The sequence below is a fragment of the Dromaius novaehollandiae genome, chromosome 1, assembly GCF_036370855.1.
Source record: "Dromaius novaehollandiae isolate bDroNov1 chromosome 1, bDroNov1.hap1, whole genome shotgun sequence".
Classification (NCBI taxonomy): domain Eukaryota; kingdom Metazoa; phylum Chordata; class Aves; order Casuariiformes; family Dromaiidae; genus Dromaius; species Dromaius novaehollandiae.
In genome coordinates, this window is record NC_088098.1 from 163,352,063 (window position 1) to 163,372,559 (window position 20,497).

Genomic DNA, 20,497 nt, shown 5'->3' on the forward strand with positions numbered 1-20,497 from the left:
GTTCCTTTTTAAAAAGGTGAGTAACTTCCTAAAATATGTAGCTTTAATCTTCAGTAGTCTTTTTTTACCATCAAAATGAATTTAGAAATGTTATGGTCAAAGCAGTTTTTAAAGACACAGATAGTGGGCATGGATAAAGGAGCAAAACAGGACTTTCTGGTAGAAATTGGTTATGTAAGTGAAACTATTCCTTTGTGTTCAGTGTTGCCATTTCCTTCTGTCTAGACAGGTCCATTCAGTCAGGAAAATGTGAAGTTCATTTCTTTTTCAAGAAAAAAAAAAGTAATTTTGGAGCAGGGAGGGAAGACAAGAAAAGACTTAAAACTGTGTTGCTGCTGCCTCTGGGAATGGCTGTCTCTTTCCTGGGAAGACCAGACATCACAGACAAGCCTTCTCCTTTTGGCTCAGCTGCTTTTGTGCTTCCTCCTTAGCCTGCCTTGGTCAAAAGGAACTGGGCTAATTTTGAAACCCTTTACACTAAGGGTGCCTGAAATTAGCTAGGAAGAGATCAGAAAGGCAGCTCAGGTGGTGGATCTGAGAGGGCCACTGACACTGAGCTAAGTGCAGTGTTTTGGGTAGCCTCAGGTACACTGCAAAAAGCATACATGTCTGTGTCTTAAAGGTGTGAATAGCTGTAGGTGCTGTAAAGGCACCCTGGGGACAACATCCCCAAATACTTGATGCTTGAACTCCTATTATTATGGTCTATAGATGTCTAACAGCTTTTCTAGCAGCTTATCAACTTTGATCTTTGCTGTGGATTAAACATGATAGAAACGTGGATGTGCTGCGACTACATTACAGACAGGTTAGCTGGAGGTTTCAGATAGATGGGAGGCAAATGGCTTGAGGCAGTATGAAGCGATAGTTTTCTCAAATAATTAAATCTTGCCTCTCATATATCCTATTTTCCAGTCTTATTATTGGAATATCGGGGGAGTTGCTTTGTAGGGTTTTGAGTCTTACTGCCAGCCTGGTTTTAGTGAAGTTAGGATGGGGAGCCTGCTGGTAAGGAATACCTCCGTAACCTAACAAAGAGGTGCAAGCAGGTAATGCAGTTTGTTTGAAATGATGCTTTGAATAGCTCTTTGGTGTCTGATGTTCTTGCACCTCATTTAAAATACCGGGAAACTATCTTTGAAGCAATTAATGTTCTTCAGATTAGATTATCCATCAGAAAGAAATCCTAATAATGACTGATTATTCGGAAAGGGCGAAGTAGATGTGCATCACCTAAAAAGGCTAAATGTTTTTGAGAAATTAACTGTTTTGGTTACAGGAAAACATGTAGCACATTTTGTGTGTTATTTTACTTGTGCTACAAAATTGTGCTTTCTTTTTTTTTTTTTTTTTGTAGCAAGCTACAGGGTTCTGCACCTTAGAGTTATTTCGGTTTGGGTCTCTGCAGTAATGTTCAGACTGCATATTTCCAGATATGTTTTGTGGGATATTTTTATAATCAAATACTATTTTCTACTGATTAACTTATTTATTAACTTCTAAAAATATTTTATATTCGTTGTTACTGCTTTTCATAATACGAGCTAAACTTTAATATAATCCAGAAATCTATGACTGCACAGAACTATTAACAAGGGAAATCTTGTATTAATTCGTAAAGGGATAGTAACTCTGATCTACAAAGGCAGAATGTACAATTTGCAGTGTTACTAAGAACTTATAATGTAAAATTATAGCTTGGTTTGTTATCTTCTGTGATGAATGTCATCCAAAAAATAATTCTTTTGATTGGTCAAACCTTGTCCTGACTTTCATTTACCCCAAGGTAGTGTTTTCTGTTCTAATGTTGGACATACACTCGTAGTATGAAGGAGAGAGAGAGCAAAGGGAAGGTTACAAGATGTTTTGTTTAGTTTTAATAGCTTGCTATGTTGGTATTTTCCCATTTTTAATCACTTCTCGGAAAGTAAAGCATGTGGTTTTTATGGCACTTTTTTCCCCATAGTCCTTCCCTAGACTTTTTTTGCATGTTCATCTTCAGGCTTTTCTTTAGAATATTAACCCAACCAATATGTTATCTAAGGTTCTTGAACTATAGCCCAGATATTCTCAAGCAAAAGCTGTACTGTGCCTTCAGCTTTTGTTCTGATATAGTATTTGTGGATTGAGTCTTCTAAGCATAGGTGTAATGTGCTATAGAAGCTGTGACAATTTGAGAGTGTTTTCCCTTTTTTAGGCACTTCGTCTCAGTAATACAGCTATGGCAAAAACTACCACTGGTCAAATAGTAAATCTTCTGTCAAATGATGTGAACAAATTTGATCAGGTAAGTATTACAAATCTTGCTGAAGGGGCTGAAGCTGAAAAAGTTATGGGGTTTGAGTTATGAATGTTTTATTCACAATTGGTGATAAAAGTGTCTTTTATGAATACTTTTCCTAGTTGTTTCTCAAACACCATAGGAATAGAAATACTATCTTGAAATTGGGAGGAAAACATACTTTTTTTCCCCTTAAATATTTTCCTGCTGTCTTCATAATCTCAGAGATATGTTGGTGCATGTAGATATGCCAAAATCAGTATGGTAATTTGGTTGCTTTCTGGAGCATAGGCACTTCCATTTAGCCCCCTAAGTTTAGGACTCCAAATCTGGTGCAGATTCTCCCTGAATCTTCTGGCTGAATGTCTCAGTACTTGCTGCAGGCAGAGATGCTTTTTCAACTTGGCGTTTTTAGGGTTTTATTTTTAGCTAAGGCCGAAAGCTAATTTTTGTTTCTTAACTGTTTGCCTAGGTAACGATTTTCTTGCACTTCTTATGGGCTGGACCAATTCAAGCTGTAGCAGTAACAGTACTACTCTGGGTGGAAATAGGCCCCTCATGCCTTGCAGGAATGGCAGTTCTCATTATCCTTCTTCCTGTACAGACCTGCATTGGGAGGCTTTTTTCTTCTCTAAGGTAAGGTTGCCTGTGCTGGGCTGTAGGTGTTCTGTCCTGGGTTTGAAAATGAGAGTACTGGACTGGCTGAACACTGGATTGAGTCAGAGTACTGCTCTGAGATTGACTTCTGTGTGGTGAGGTTTTTTGCTTTGTCTTTTGTTTTTGCCAATGTTTTTTTGTAGTTACTAACATATTTCTAAATTCCTGCTTAGGGACTTGAGTCAGTGGTCTGTCTTCAAGAGATCTGAAAATCTCTGATGCCTGTTGGCAGTCCTGTACCTCGAAGAGTTGGGCTATTTCTGTAGCTGCCTTGCTGTAGATTTAGGAGCAGAATTTTACAACTCCTTGAACTTTGTCTTCCTGCACTGATGCTGCAGGTACCTTCCTGCACTGATGTGTAGGGAGAAGTTACTGCACAGGCAGTACTAGCAGTCCCGTCATAAGTTTAACTTACGGGGATGTTACAGAAGTTTCAGCAGAAAGCTCTGTGGAAGTTTTATGTCCAGAGATCTTACTGCCTCTCCTCCTAGACGAAGATAAAGAGAGGAAGAGGGGGAAAGAACTGAGAGAGAAAGGAAAAGTAAAATTATGATGGTGATTCTGACAACTCTGTTGAGGTTTCTAACTGTGAGGTTTTACATTGTGTGTATATAAAATGGATCTGCAGTAGTTTTCCATTATCAAACAAATCTAATTTGTTCTTCTCTAATTTCTTCCTGAAAAATCATTTATTTCAAATGACAATATTAACTACAACATTCTGACTTCCTAACTTTCCTTTTCTTATATAACTAATAATGTTCTGATTACATCAAGAATTTATAAGTGACTCTTCCATCTTAATGAAACTATTCTTGTGTTATTAAAGTTCCTTTACTATGTACTTGTATACTTAGTAGTGTTGTTCATCTTTGTTGCATTTTTCTGTTCAGGGTGAACAGAACACGTTCTTCTAGTTGTTTGGATAGGAAAAATTCTTTTCAGCAAGTTACTCACTTTTTCTTTCAAGTTGTATTTTAAGACAGGTTTTCCAGAGTTATTGAGACTGGCATTGCTGTTGCCTGGTTAGGTATGAAAAGAGATCTGAGAATTACAAAGTCGAACAGCTAACAGACTTCCTCCTCTGTTCGTAAGCACTGTGATAGTCTTCAGCTATTATGCTCAGGTAGTATTTCTTAAACAATTAGTCATTCAGCGTCCTCTGCCAAATTCTTACTTTTAGAACACTTAGTTATTTTCTTACATACTCATTTTTATTGTCTACATATAATGTACGCATATGTAATAAGCTATATCACTGTTTTGCTGGGGTTTTAATAGTAACAATTGAAATACTTAGGGCTTAAACAGTGCTTTATCCATGGTGCTCAAAGCATTCTTCCAAAGTGGTAAGCATTGTTATCCCCATTTTACAGATGGGAAACTTGAGGTACAAACAGATTAAGGGACTATTGTCAGACAACAGGGTGAGAAAAATCTCTTGGAAATTACATATTTAAAAAGTTTGTCAGTGGCCCTGTAATATTCTGTTTCCCCCCCTCCTCTCCGAAGCCGTTAACAGTCATCAGTTCGAATGCAGTGCAAGGGAAAGAGTTTCTTAAGTAGAAAAACTTTTGCCTGCATACATGTGCACAGATCTCTTATTTGTAGCCCAATGAATGCAAAGAGTTAATGGAAAACTTAAAATAGATTCCAGCCCTGTAATGATGTTTGTGTTCACATGGCAGTTGCTGAGAATCTGCATGGGTTTAAGGAAATCAGCCTATGAAGAAGTAATTTAATGATTAAAGCTTTTGCTAAAATTCAGGCACGCTCAGTGTGGCAGCTAATTTGTGCTATTATTCAGCATTACACTTGTGGCCCAGTGTTGCAAGCATGTATATGCACGTCCATTTATGATGCAGACACTTCCATTAGCTTCAGTGCTGTAGGAGCTTGCAGAAATGGACTCAATATTACATGGAATAGTATACACCGTATTACTGAATATTGTTTTTATCTGCACAAGTACTAGAAGTTGTATGAAATGTACATGATATGTGGTATTTTAGAAATAGTTTAATTATCAAGCTGAAGATCATGTTTTATATATATTCATAAGAGCTTGGCCCTTTCACTGCTTTGCCATGCAACTGTAATATTCTCATTTAAAGCACTTTCTAATCTGTAAGTTAGATCTTTTTAAAGAAAAAAATAGCTTTATGCGGAACTGTTGGGTTAAACATGATTGGAACCCACTGAATATGCCTTATGAAAGCAAAAAGGAATTTGACAGCTTACTTATAAAATGCGTATTACTATCACAGAGAGGACTTCTTAGACATTTGGAAGAGTCTTAAAGAAACTTTCAGGTCCTTCACTGTTGGGCACTTAAGCAAGCTCTATGCCCATGTGCATCCCAGTTATCCTGACCTGTGCTTACTCTTCTTAAAACTGGGGGAACATCTTCCACTGATGCAAATTGGTATCAGTGCTTTTGAAGCCTGCATCCTTCACACCACTTCATAATCACTGAGATGGCTCAGTGGCTATCTGATGGTCCAATGGCTTCTGGTATGTATGTACAAAATAAGATTTTTGCAATGTAGAGGAGTGTAACTAAAAAAACTTCAAAACTCTTGAACATTTTAAAGCAACTTGTAAGAGAATGGTTATTTTGCTGTCATAAACTAATTTGTAAATTTTCCTACTGAAATATTACTCTTTGAGAACTGTTGCTTTTTTCCATCTACAGCATTTAAAAAAAGAAATGCCTCCATTAATATTTTTTTTTTATTTTTTTGAATCCTCTTCAACCTACTATTATCTGGAGACCAACCATGTAAGTTAGGTCTAAAGGGTGATTGTTTCAAAAGACTGCAGGTGAGAATTAGCATTTGCTGCAGAGACATGAACAGCATATTCTAAATTTTGTCTAAATTTTGCTTGCAGTGATGGTGCGTGTATGTGGGAAAGAAAGGAGGAGCTCTCAAATTCTTTGAGGACCTTTTTCTTTTACTGTTTCTTTTTGAAAAAAGACCTTAGCAAAGATAATCTTTTTCCATGTCAGTAAGGCTAGTTTATAGGCCTGAGCTATTTTCAGGCTTACAAAGAAGCCTTACTACATTATGGCCACTTTCCTATGTTTGTTCTATCATTTTTCATGTATAAATATTTCTTAACATGTTGCTTCAGTCATCCTGGAATTTCTGGAACACTGGTGCTGAGGAGTCAGTTTAAAATGCCAGGCAGTTGGCTGAAATTCTTTCTATGTAAGTGCTTTGAATGTGCCTATTGCTTCCAGAGTACCAGAGAAATTTTAGAGGACAGGTTGAACTGATAGGACACAGCAAGCCTTTTTAAAAAACATTTTTTTTTCTTTTTAATATGGTTTCTAAACCTAACTTTCATTGGCTATATATAAAATTATATAATTTAGGAAAAAAAGGTATGATTTATCAAAATAAGGCCTACTATAGGCCAGTCTTTATAAGCTAAGTATATTTGTATGCCGGAGTGAATTCAGAGTTGCAATGTGCATGGTTTAGGTTTTACATGGCTTCTAACATGTAGTGCTTTTTTCCTAAATAAAATTGTAACTTGATTGTTTAATTACATGCGCACACACACTTTCCAATTTATTCATCATTGCAAATATAATGTGGGACCAAAATAGATTTTTTTTAAATTCGGTGTTAATTACAAATTCTTTTAATGTTTTATAGACTAATAAGCAAATTTATTTTCTATTGTAACTTCTTTTCTCTTTTTGAATAAAGGGTGTGTATGTTTGTGTGTGTGTGTATACACATGAACACACACACACACGCACATGTGCATACACACAGATTTGAATTACAGCTGGTCTTAACTGTGGGAACTGTTTAGTGATGAAAAAATGTCTTGCTTGTAATTCCTGTTGTGAGAAAGTACCAATGTTGATTAGCTATTAAAAGCCTAAAAATGAATACAGTCTTCCATCTGTCAAAAAAGCTGAGTTTATACTTTGATCATTAACAGCTCTTAATGTATATTTTTGACTGGAACTGCTCACAAAACAATTATAGGTCATTTGTTTGTTTATTTTAAAAAAAGTCTAGATTTACTTTCTTAAATTGTAGCTGATGCACTAGTATTGAGTAATCTTTGCCTCAAACAGAGTTAGCCTTAACAAGACACAAATAGAGGCCAGTTTCTTTGACAACATAAAAATAGCCTTTTGAGAGAGGTTGTTATTTTGGCATTTCAAAACCTGCTTTTTAAAATACTTTCCTAATTTTTGATTAGTTCTGAATTTAATATTTGGATGTATATTTTTTAATTGAAGAACTTCAATTTTTTGTACACAAATATGTTATTTAAGGAACCCCATGTGTTTGTGCACACTGAAATAATAATTCTAAACACTGAATTAACTGTTAGTTCCCTGAGAATACACAGTACCTTGAATACAGACATACCAAATCTTCCTGCTGTGTGTCAGCTGTAAGATACTGTTTTAGGAAAAACCTTTAATGCAATTACAATTCTGTGAATCTTCTTTTCAAGTAAAAGTAAAAATATCATTAAAATGAGTATATTATATGATAAATAATCTCTCTTCTTTTGAGAATCTGAGAATTTTTATTTTCTGCTAATTACAGAAGCAAGACAGCTGCCTTTACAGATGTCAGGATTAGGACCATGAACGAAGTCATAAGCGGTATGAAGATAATAAAGATGTATGCTTGGGAAAAATCATTTGCAGAACTTGTGAATGGTTTAAGAAGGTAATCCTGTGAAGATATGTCTTGTTACACAATATATATCTATTTTCATTTTTACAAGTCGATAAGTACCTTATTTTGTGCTTTGAAGAGAGTTTTACTTGAACCTCTGTGTGGTTTTTTTTATAACTATCTATAGGAAGAGGGAAGGAATGAAAATTTATCTTAAGGAGGCAGAAAAAGAACAAGCCCTGTGATATTTATAAATTCTATTCCTTTCTGTAATAGAGTATTTCTATGTAATAGAGTTTATGTAAATTCTTATTTTTTTTAATGTTTCCTATCATGGAAGATTTTCTTCTGACACATTTATGGAATCTGATTTTGTCCTAAATGATAGCATCCTCAGATAGTATTTTAATTCACTTTCTGTCCCTTTTGAAGTATTCTCCAAACCATCTGGAAAGGGTGGAGGGAAGAAAGGCTGCAGTTCAGAAATTCTCCGGTTGTTTATGTGGCAAGGCCAACTGAGTTTGGTATCATTTTAGAAGTCTGTCAGCATCCGATTAAAACTTACCGTTAAATCTGTTTTTCAGGCACCGTTTATTCTTTTATTTGACAATATGAGAGGGTTCAGTGTTAAAGGGTAACTGCAGGAGCTCTGGTGCATATTTTCCATCACTTAATTTCCATGTTATGTCCATTACTTGCCTAGGAGAAAGAGGTTGTCATCCTACTGTGGCTTTTCTGACTTTTTTCTTTTCTTTTTTCTTATGACTCCTTAAATGTGCAAACTTGCTTTTATGTTCAGTGAGCAGTTTTTCCCCCCACTCACTTAATCCTTTCCTTTTTCTAAATATAGGTTCTTGTGCTAGTTCAGTGTTCTTCATTGATTAGAGGCTTCATTCTCTTGCATGGAGCCAGAATTTCTTTGTTGATAGCTTCCTTGATGAGAATATTCACATCACTAAACCTTAGATTTCTGGGTTAAATGTCTCATTAGGTTTAGACACTTCCTATTTAATGGTGGAAAGAAAGAAGCTCTTACAAAGGCATCCTGAATCCTGGTACTTTTCATTGACAGCACTGTGGAAACCTGTAGTTAAAAGTCTTAAATTCAGCCATCATTACCCAGTATTTACTCAGTGACACTTGACAGTCATTAAGATGACATCTGAACTCCTCTATTTTTTTTCCTGTGATTGTCCATATTAATTTCCTTTGATTTAAATCTGTGCTGTAAGATAGTGTAATCTTAAGACTAAGATGCATTTTTTCTGATATTTATGGAGAGTAGTACAAAGAACTTGCTGATTATTCACAGATAGTAAGGAATTATTAAGGATTATTAGAGGGTGGGAAAAGGGTTTCATCCAGGATTGTAGAAGTAATTGAATTAGACCCAATACAAATAGTTTATCTACAAATGTTCTTTCAGTGTACTTTGGAGGAGATCAGAGATTGTTAGCCCTTAAGCTGAAAAAATAAGTCTTTGAAACTCCTTGAAAGTCTGCCAATTCAGCCAATTTGGCAAGTATAGTGGGAAAGTTGCTCAACTAGTTTTCCAGTAGTGCATCCTGCATCCTTCTCTCCATAAGTGAGGACTTAATTTATTTCAAGTGGTATAATCATAACTTGAATTTCTAATCTTAGTATATAGTTCTAAGTGGAAGGGAAATCAAGATGATCGAGATTTTCCCTGAGAATTGCCAGAATATTTGGGAAGAGAAATTAGGAGTTGTCTTAGAATTTATTCTAAATTAATTCAAGCAGATAAAATTAGAATGTGTGTGGAAGGAGCAAGTTATTATGGCTCTCTTGATAAAGAAAGCTATTATTTTAATAATAAATTAAGCCTGATGACAGCCACACTGTAGATGCACTGCAGGTGCAGTAACGTTTCTAGGATCTGGTTTGATGAGTCATTTAAAGTGGAAACTGAAATTTAGCTGGAGTGGGAATTGAAAACACATGCATCAGCAGCTTTTCACTTGCTAGACGGAGACTTATGTGTCTGTGCAGTATATCAATTACAATTTAGATAGGGTAGTGGCCAGCAGAACAATTGGTCACAGACCAGTATTTTCTAAATTATGAACCAGAATTCCTACAGCAAAGGGAGCCAGGAGCAGGGTCTAAATGTAGAAGGAGGAAGGAATTAGAATGAGATCAGAGGAAATACTGCAAATACTATGATGCAGCTTGAGGAACAGCAGCTGAATTAGTAGTGGATTACTTGGGCCAAGGGTGGACTCTATGTTTTGGAAGTTGCACTAGTTTTTCAGCTGTGGAGTATGTACTGATCTTAGCAAGAGTTTTGTGACTGAACTCAACTGAATTTTGATATTGGAAGGGTTACTGGAAGGGTCTGGATGCTTTGCTTTTATGCAGAATTTTTTTCCTCTTTGCTTTTGTAGACAAGCCAGAAAGTAAGCCTAAGCAGATTAGATTTCAAATTAAAACATTACTTTGATAAAAGCAAAAAAAAAAAAAAAAAAAAAAGTACTTTGTTTTTTTTTCCTGAAGCTACTAAGATATTAAAGAACAACCTTAAATACCTTCCTCAACTTCTAAGCCTCTCTTTTCTCTTTCTTTATTTACCATATGCCATAATTCCTTTGCAGTTACTGTTGAGTATATTTCTTACCATATGAGTTGGGGTGGTAGAAAGGGAGGAGAAAGGATATAAAAGTAAATCCTGAGAGTGAGGTTTTCTCATCCTATTGTTGAGGGCAACTGTGAAAAGAAGTGGATGTGAATATTTATATTTTGCATTTTTAGGAAGGAGATTGCCATGGTAATGAAAAGCTCCTACCTTCGAGGACTGAACTTAGCCTCTTTCTTTGTGGCAAGCAAAATAACAGTGTTCATGACTTTCATGGCATATGTACTGCTTGGCAATGTTATCTCTGCAAGTCGGGTGTTTGTTGCAGCGTCGCTGTATGGTGCAGTAAGACTGACAGTAACTCTCTTCTTCCCTGCGGCTGTTGAGAGAGTATCCGAGGCAGTGGTTAGCATACGACGAATCAAGGTATGGTTACTGATTTTGAATGGTTTATGGATTTGTCCTCTTAATCTAATAATGCTTCAGTGTCGCCAACAAAAGCAGCTTCATTTTAGTTTTACAGAGTTTGGGATTTTTAATGAAATAATCTACCTCCAAAATTGAGCAAGTTGCTGTGTAAAGTATGTGGAAAACCAAGAAATAAACTGCAGGGCAACTGGTGGGGTGAAATGTGGGAGGAAAGTGTGTGTACAAAGAGCTCTTAGACATTTTTGAGGTAAGAAAAACGTGTGCAGATACACAGATATGTTGGGTTTGGGAGCTGTGAGCCTGTGTGAAAATAACAACAGCTATATTGTAGGCAGTAACATGCATTACTACTGCTTAAACTAAACTGTGGGAGGGGAGAAGAATGCCTGGGATACTGGGTATTGTGTGCTCTCTTTTCTGTCCTCTCATATACCCCAATGCTGTTTGAAAGGATCTTTCAAGCTGTGCAGGTGGAGAGATGTTTTGGCTGAGAAAGGTGCCTTAGGAAGAGCAGAAAGACACTTGAGCAGACACAATGATGATCTATTCCTTTTTTTTTTTCCTGTCTCAATTTCCAGTGTATCCTAGGGTGTATCCACTGTATTCCACCGTATTACAAGATTTTGCTTCTAACAGCTTGCTCCAACTCCCCTGTCACTATGATTCCTAAGGATGGTTATTAGAAACTAGCTCCAAAATCGAGGTTCATTGGAATAGGTAAAGAACTCTACTAATGAAGCTGTAGCATTCTTGGTGCAGGCGTCCACCTTTACCCTTAATTTTCCGAACTGCAAAATGTGTCAAGGTTAGACATTCTAGTGTTGGATGACAAGATGTTGCCTGACTGAAGACGTGATTGAAATGTAGAGAAGTGTAAAGGAATTGCAGAGAGTAGGAACTGTGGAAAAACTGATTAAGACAATGACTAGGTATATCTGAGAAATACTGAATGTATTATTTTTTGTAAAGAAGGTGCTTTCCCATAGGTTTTATAGAACAAGTAAGGTTTCAGCAGTGATCCTGAAATATGCTCAGATGGAGACAGGGAAGCAGGATATGTTATGTTTCAGCTAACACAGAAGAAGAATATCAGATGGGAAGTAGCCTTTCCTCCATATTCATGCATATGTACTTAGGCCACCATGCAACAAAAAGACCATTAAGGTCTCCTTTTTTTTTTTTTCTTTCCTAAGCTCTCTTCTCCCCCTCACTCTAGCTGAACAGCTAAAGTCTGGTCTACTTCTCTTCTTGAAGCTCATCCACTATTTTGTGATGGAGCAGTAGGCTCAAGGTCCGCTCCTGAAACACAGCAAGAGCTGTTGTTTTTCGGAGGCTTATTTTGGCAGAGACTATGAAAGGAGGATAAATTTCATCAGGGTATGAAAGATAGAGGTTTCTCTCTCAAGAACACTGTTCTATCTCAAGCTAATGTTTGCTTTTCAACATCCTGTGGAAAGCTAGCAATTTCATTTTTCTCTGCATGGAAGATTAATAAGTACAGAAAGAGTGTAAGACAGTTTTAAGAGAACTTAAAAATCTTTAAGGATTAAGTTACTTTACTGCTTTCAAAAATTTTATTGCTAGTGTTGATTTCCCCCTCAATATTTACAATTCTTGGAATTAGCCATATAAGTTTTTTCTTCATTTGTACTAATTTTATTTGAAATGTTCCACCTGTGGTGCTGTCTCCTTTTTGAATCAAATGACTAGCTAGAATTTATACCTGGTGAGAATGCTACTGGTATCAGAAACTCCTCATGATGTCTTGTAATATAAATACAGAAAGAACTGAACAAGAGACCAATTCCTTGCTCATAGCTCCTATGATATTTCAGCCATCATCTAAATCCAAATCATATTTCCAAGGCCTTTTCTCAAGCCACCCTTCCCCCCATACTTATTTAGGCTCTTTGGCATTTCTTTCCCTGTCTACCACCTTTTTAACCTGAGTTCTCTGTTGCACACATACCCTTTTACCACCTGTCGAAAACAGCACTTGGCAGACTCGCTCCTGTCTTGGCTGGAGAGCTCAGACTTGTGTGGCCTTATATTTTTTTTCCTTTTGGTGGAGATATGTACTTGCATTGAGTTTGGAGACTGCTGCATTAAAATGCTTGACTTTTCACAGCTCTTTCAATGATACCTGGCAGCTGAATTTTGAGTAAGTTCCATTGTACCTGGTAACACATAGCAATACTGTTCCTGTCCTGTCATGGTTTTTTCATGTTTATTCTGTTTCTTCTTTTTCTGTTACTGACATCTGTAAGTCTTCAGCATCTATCTAATTTATGCAGGCTAACTATTAGTTTAGTACTCGTTAACAGCTTTGTACAGTGTCCTTACAGGTTCTTTAAGCAAAATAGGAACAAAGTCAGTCCTCACCATCAAAGCAGTGGAATGATAAGGTGTTGTAGTTAGGGCTTCATCCCTTCTGCACAGGAAGAGGGAATCAAATCATTGTAAAGTTTGTCAGTATTTCAAGGAAAAAAAATGGAGCTGGTTTAAGTTCTGTTTGCTTCAGGAATTTGCTTTTGAGCAGGTTGTGATTAGAGTCCTGCAGGACTCCTATGCTGTGAAATCTGTGCTTCTGGGTAATATCTGGGTTGGCTACCTAGTCAGAGGTGCGCTGTTTGAAGGTGTTGAGTATTGCTTTGGAAATATGATTTCTTGATCAGTGTGTATTTTTTAAATAAATAATTTTTTTTGTATGCTGCTTACAGGAACATGGGCTTGCATTCCCTTCCTAGTCTTAATTTAAGCAATACCCTGTGCTTTTCTTTTGTTGCAGAACTTTCTGATACTTGATGAGGTTTCACACTTCAAGCCGCAACTGCATAGTAGTAATGAGAATGTCATTCTTCACGTTCAAGATTTGACTTGCTATTGGGATAAGGTAAACTTATTTCTACTAAACATTAAGAGTACATTGATGGTGCGGGCATTTTAAGCTTGTGTAGCAGTATATCTATATATAGCATGCTGATGTTTTGTATGGTGTCTTTTATATATGAGAAACCTCATACTGTGTTAAACTAACTCTGTAGAACAGTATGGAAAACAGTATCAAGTGCATCTTAGAAGTAGCTTTTCCTGAATATTAAGAGTAATTAACTAAAATATGTACATTTCTATACGAAAATATCTCTTTGTGTTATTTAACAGCACTGCACTGTAGCTCAGATGCTGAATTTGTAATTAAAGGCAGGCAGCACATCAGTCCACTGGTCTAGAACCAGAGCTATATAGTACTTCCCATAACAGATTTGAAGGCTTAAGAGATTAAGCTCAAAGTATTTGTTACTTGGTGTATTTTAATGGTGATTGTTCAACTACATGCTGTCCTTTACTCGAAATGCACCCAAACCACGAAAATGACTAGAAAAAGGAACAATATACAGGTGATAATTCTATTACATATCCTTTTGTTTAAAAGAGGCAGAGATTGACATTCTGTTTTAAAACTAGAATTGCTATGATAAGCGGCAATTTGTGATGAATTATTGGAGATGTTATGAGTTGTCACTATCCTTGCGTAAAAGAAGCTATGAAGGTTTCAGTCTTCATGAGAAGACATGAGAAATACTGGAAGCTCTGAAAATGAATTTTGCATATGAACGTACAGCAAATAAGATATGTCAAATACTTCCCTTTATATACCTTCCTCCCCTGACACATGCCGTGTCCCAAGGAGGATAGAGTATGAAGATATATGTGAGGATCTACCTAATAATACTACTCAGCAACAAAAGTAAATTGCTACTCTAAGTTGGTGTTTTACGTTCTCTATGAAATAAGTTCCTTCTGAGACATTGAACACTTTTTATTAATTGATATGAAATACTTAATGGTGAATACGTTTGAATGCAAAATAGAATGTATTTCTTAGTCTTTGGTTTGTCACCAAACCAACATTGGTACCAGTGTTAACAATTTATAGGAAATGGTTGCATAATATGTCCATAAAACATCTTCATTTTTTTCGTGAGAAGTTCACCTTACATAAAGCTGGCGAGCATGACTGGAATTACTGGTTTCCTTCTGGGCTTTTTTTTTTTTTTTTTTTAATAACCTTTATGCAGTTTTCATTTGGATATTTAATTGAAATGTACACAGGCAAAGAATAGTTCTCCCAGAACTATAAGAGAAACTCAGAACACTTCTCTTACGTTCTCTTATACAATTATTTTCAACATTATAGGTCCTTACTGAAAAGGTGATGGGTTCTGAGAAAGAGCAGTTACGAAAGGAATAAAAAAATATATTATGCTTTGTCATGTAACCTGCTTAGCTTGCTACTCTTACTGGGTTTCTCATGACTCTTTGGGTCTCTGTTTAGCAAAAGTACAGCTGGATTTTTATTTTTATTGTTTTTAATTTTTAAAGATTATGACCAAAACAGATATTAAAAAAATAACACCCAAAATTACTGGAAGTGAAAAAGGGATTATTAGCTAGGCTTTTAGGAAAGCAACTTAACATGGTGTATTGCAGTTTATCAAAAGATAAACAAAACCAATTAATTTATGGTCACACGCTTGTTTACAAAGGCAAGTATTATCCGAGTCCCACAGGCTAGTTTGATACCAGCATGGAACTAGGAATTCTTGGGTATGGATTCTTATCGACATGCCTGTAGTTTATGGAACAGTCTGCCTTTTCAACTGAACAGTTTTCAATTTAAAATTCAGGAATTTAGATAGAAGCCAAACGTTTTCTGTGTAATTTTAGTCACCTAAATGAGGAGCCTAAGCAGTGTAGTATTTTTTTGCAATATATGATCTTTAAAGACCTTAGATGGAATGAATTATTTCTCTCTCTTGACTGAAGGACACAAGGTCCGCACAAGCTCACCTGAGGGGCAGCAGTCTCTGAAGGGACCAGGCTCATATCCTTCTCTCCATGCACCCTACGCCTATGTTCCTTCCCTGGTGCTGGCCTTAGTGCTTGTATGTATGACCCTGTGATGAACCAGTTCAGAGAGTTAAAACAATAGAAACCACATCAATTCTTATGCAGTTTGTTTTCTGACTGCTTACTTCCCTGAACACCCTATCTACAAGGTTAGGTGAGAACAAGCAGCAGCAGCAGAAGGAAAATAAAAGGCAGGGATAGTTGATGGGGCACAGGGGAGCTGGGTCATTTGGTGGTAATTAGCTGTCAACATCAGTTGTGCTCTAATTTAAATGCCTCAGTTTAGTGCCTAAAAATAGGTATGATGAATTCAGGGCAAACTGTTTTTAATTATGAGGAATGCTGTTTTGGAAAAATATCATGTCCCTGAGGTATTTGTGGCCATGCTTTTTGCTGGCATTATTACTTTAATACAGGGTCTACGATACCTTACAATCATTTGAATACTTTTTTTCTTCTGTAATGTTTTTAGGCTCTTATGCCATTGTTTTGAAAACCTGGACAGGGGTGGAAATTGGTTTGCTCTTCTGTGAATGCAGAAGCTCAAGAGGTCTGAAAGAAGGACTTGTGTGTCTGAAAGCATATCTGGTTTTTCATATAGACTGATTGCTTTAATAAAAGATGTTGTTTCTTCCTACAAACTTTGCATTTCAGAAAATGCATTGGCTGCCACAGGTTGGTGCTATTCTCTTGACCTTAGCGCTAGTTGAGTACCTGGTCTGTGTACTCTGGACTGAGAAAGCGAATTCATGGTAAAAGCCGGGGCGGGGGGAGGCAGAGGCAGGTGGGAGAGAAGAGGTGAGAAAAATAAAAAAGCACCGTTGCTGCCACCTTGTGGAGATTAGTAATAATACTATAAGCAGGTTTGCAGAGTCAAACGCTGCAAAAAAGTGTGGATTCTTGCACTGAGATCCTGACTTCGTGTAGGCTTGCTTTGCTGGATGAGAGCTCTGAAGGGAGGCACTTTGCTGAGCCCGGGGTGCCTTGGTGCATCTCCTGGCATGAGCTTGCATGAAGGCACGTGTGCGTTCTCTGTGCTCTCTCTGATATCTTAGATGTGAACGAATACCCCAGCCAGGTCTCTCCCAACTCATTTGAAACAGTTGGTCCTAAATTCCTCCTTTATACAGTCCCCAAACTTGGCCACTTGGCATATATATATGGATATATTGATAGATGCGTCTTCAGGCTCCTGGACATCAAAAGGTGGCTAAAGATTTTAAGCACTCTGCCAGTTGTGCAGAGGTTCACTAGGTTTCTTTGGTTTTGCTCTTTTGCGGAAGCTTAAGGCTGGGTTTCAGTTTGGCCCTTTAATAGAAATACTAACACTGTCTTTTTTTTTTTTTTTTTAATGCTCATATTTTTCTGTTTGTATTTTGGTGTCAATCATACTTTGCGTGGTAGAAGATGTGTGTAAAGGCAGATCTTGTTACAAGGATGTTTTGCTTTAATGAGAGGGAGCTGAATCAGGCCCTTAGGAATTAGTTTGGCACAGCTATTAAAGACAGGGGCATCCTTTCTTTTCATAAGAAATGGGCATTTTTGCAATTACACCTTGATAGAAGAGGTGCAAAATACGTGGGGGAAATAAGCGCTTATCAGTAGTGTGACATAAAGGAGAGGCATCCTGATGAGGAAATAGTGAACAAACAATTCAAGGTAGTGTATTTGCACGCAAATATACCATGAGTCGTCTGTCAGAAGCTTTAAAGAATCTGAGTTGTACGAGACAAAGTTGTGTAAAAACTGACCAGCATTTTTCTTTTTTCACTTCGGACAGAGTCTTGATTAGAGCAGATACAAGCCTCACTTTCTGGGGGCTTGGCACAGCCAGTGCTCTGCCTAGCAAGGGCTTGGTCAGGGTCACGGCTTCTCCTTACGGCTGCAAGAGGACCAGCAGAAGCCTACTGTTTTCGGGACTGCTGTCCTAGCTTTGTGGGTTTTGAGGAAGCTGCAGCTTCTGCTCACTTTGGGGTTCCTCATTCCCTTAACTTAATTTTGTGTGTAACGTTTTAGCACTTGTAGTTAGGGATCAGTGTCCTCTGAAAGCATTTGTGAATTATTGAAGAGGCAAGTTATATGCCTGAAAATATTATGGGATTATGGGTTGTTTATTTGTAGTGATTTATATGCATTGATCTCCGTTTCTAAAGAGTTGTTTTGATGGTATGTATTTCATTACTGAGGAAACATAACTTTTTCTCAAATCCATAGAGTTTAGAAAGCCCAGCACTTCAACAACTTTCATTTACTGTCAGACGAGGAGAATTATTGGCTGTGATTGGTCCAGTAGGAGCTGGAAAAGTAAGTCTTAATGTGTTACGCTACCTTGTGAGGTTTTTACAAGTCTGTTAAACACAACTGGGAAGTTGCAAATACACAGTCCCTTTTCTTGTATAATACACTTTACATCAAGATAACAGGCATTCAGAAGGGCAGATGCCCTTTTTGAGGGGGGAAGTGTGGTTGGAAGTTGAAAAATACTTTTGTACTTTGCTTCTAGACAGCATGTAAAGGTTACTAGCGCATAAATGCGCTAGTATCAGTACTTTATAGGCCGTCATGCCAATAAGTACTACTCAATATCTGTGATGTCTTTAATGTAGTCAAAGTGCTTCTGAAAAAGTTGTCTAAGATATCAGCAATGTATTGAAGTGCTGCTATCAGGAGATTAAAGTTTGGGTAGCACCCAGCTTTTTTCAGAACCTTTTATCTGTCTGGACAGTTCATTTCTGAATGTGCAGTTAGGATGCAGGTCATTTTTGTCTCTTATTTACTGTCTTCAAGATTTTTTTTCCCCCTTCTTTTTCCCCTCCCAAATCTTTTCCAGTCTTCCCTCTTAAGTGCTGTGCTTGGTGAGCTGCCTAAAGAGAAAGGATTGATAAATGTATCTGGAAGAATCGCCTATGTTTCTCAACAACCCTGGGTATTTTCTGGTACAGTAAGAAGTAATATACTGTTTGACAAGGAATATGAGAAAGAAAAATACGAAAAAGTTCTAAAAGCCTGTGCTCTTAAAAAGGTATGCTTTTCTCTGTGTGTTTTATTTTAGCTATCGTAATTTTTGTTTTAGTGTTCTTGTGGACTTCTAGTATGTGCTGCAATAAATAATGTATAGAGTGAATTATTAGTAGTAGCATGTGATTGTCACTCAAAAGAAATATGTGTAATTATTTGTGACATCCATGTATGAGCACATTCCTGTAATTCCTAATAATTTCACTGGAGGGAGATGTAGTTTCAGTGAAGCTCAGACAAATTTAGAAAAAGCCTTTCAAATATTTAATTTCATAATCACTTTTAGTGCTGTTGGCTGGTATTATACTAGATATCTTTGTTATTAGCTGTAATAACAGGTAGAAAACAAACATTCAGACTAACACTGGCATTCTCATTTTGTAAATATCCTTTATACTGCTTTATTTTTTTAAAGTAAATACCACGTATAGCATGTATGCATTGCTAATGGTTATCAAAAGAGCCTTAATGCTGTATATTGGAGAACTTGCTGAGCCCAAAAGTTTTATGAAAAAACATTTTTGAAAGGTCTGTGTGTAAAAGGGTTTGTGACATGAGATATAGAAGAGGATTAAGCCAGATTTGTCAAGAAACAGACATTTTGCTTGGCAGCTTAAAAAGGTTTTATGCAGTATGTTATGATATTCCTGTCAGCAGCAGCACAGGTGAAAAGCAGATGGTTACTGTGATGAAAAATTTTTTGCAAGGTTTTTACACACGGTAGACAGTTTTAGTAGCTTCCCCTGATATTTAGTCATACGCTGTTGTCTAAACTTAAGGTCTTTGTGACTTTAAAAGACTGCAAGCTACATTTGGGGGAAAAAAAATTGTATTTTATGGTAGATTTGCTTTCGTAGTTTTCTTTCGAATTTATGGATCTTATAAAAGCTGTGAATAAACTTTCTGAATATGTTGCATAGCTCAATGTAAAACTTCTGTATTTTGCAAAGAGAAAATACAAGTAGTATGAGATGGAACACTATATAATTTTATTCTCTTACTTGTAGTCCCAAGTCCCATAAATTAACCAATCTTGTGTAATGAATGGCATGGATTGGATATATTGTGGTAAGAATAAAACTGATGTAATTCTTAGGGACACTAGCAAATGGAAAATAATCTACTCTTTACTGGTAGTACCTATTCAATTTTATTTATTGTGACAGCTCATTATGTTATAGTAAAAGCAATACAAAACTAATTTACTGTTTTATGTCGGGTGGTCTGAATGATCAGAGAATGTTCCACTGAACATTCACTGATCGGTGAATGACACTAATAATGCACTTCCCTCTGGCAACAGCTGTAGAAAATGTGACCTTTTAAATCTGACTTATTTTTCAGGTATTTTAATGATCTTTTGCTGAAGGTACAAATCCCTAAAGTACCTGTGGATATTTCATCTTGTATGACACTTAATATTTTAATGTGAGATGATACCTTAATACTGTTTGAATAAGGAAATGTTATGTTGAAGTAGGTTTGTCAGTTTTTGCGGTTAAAATGATTAAGTTTTTTACTTGCTGGATGTTCTTTATGTCCACAGGACATGGAATTATTAGCAAATGGTGACTTAACAGTAATAGGAGATCGTGGAGCTACGCTGAGTGGAGGACAGAAGGCTCGTGTAAATCTGGCCAGGCTAGTGTTTTTTGCTGCTTCTAATATGGGGAGTTTGGGGAGGTTTTTGACAGGCATTAGTGACTAAAATAAACAAGCGTAAGAATTTGTGGTACTGACTTTTGTTTAAACCTTGTAGAGCTGTGTATCAAGATGCAGACATCTATCTTTTGGATGATCCACTGAGTGCAGTAGATGCTGAAGTTGGGAGACACTTGTTTGAAAAGTATGTTACTGCTTTATTTTCATTTAAAATCATTCAATTTCATTTCAAATTCATTTCATTTCATTTATTTTATTGTTATCTTCTGATTCCTTGCAGCGAGTCTT

At 36.6% G+C, this 20,497-nt stretch overlaps 1 protein-coding gene across 3 annotated transcripts in view; it reads left to right on the forward strand.

Moving 5' to 3' along the window:
* The window catches only part of ABCC4 (ATP binding cassette subfamily C member 4 (PEL blood group)), a 154,894-nt gene that overhangs the window by 20,429 nt on the left and 113,968 nt on the right, over positions 1 to 20,497 (forward strand). For all 3 annotated transcript variants that reach the window (XM_026119446.2, XM_026119447.2, XM_064504656.1), the window contains exons 5-13: positions 2,198 to 2,287; positions 2,754 to 2,917; positions 7,522 to 7,647; positions 10,366 to 10,615; positions 13,407 to 13,511; positions 17,744 to 17,833; positions 18,360 to 18,551; positions 20,094 to 20,188; positions 20,307 to 20,393. In XM_026119446.2, the coding sequence (XP_025975231.1) occupies positions 2,198 to 2,287; positions 2,754 to 2,917; positions 7,522 to 7,647; positions 10,366 to 10,615; positions 13,407 to 13,511; positions 17,744 to 17,833; positions 18,360 to 18,551; positions 20,094 to 20,188; positions 20,307 to 20,393 (1,199 nt within the window). The remainder of the gene's footprint in view (positions 1 to 2,197; positions 2,288 to 2,753; positions 2,918 to 7,521; positions 7,648 to 10,365; positions 10,616 to 13,406; positions 13,512 to 17,743; positions 17,834 to 18,359; positions 18,552 to 20,093; positions 20,189 to 20,306; positions 20,394 to 20,497) is intronic.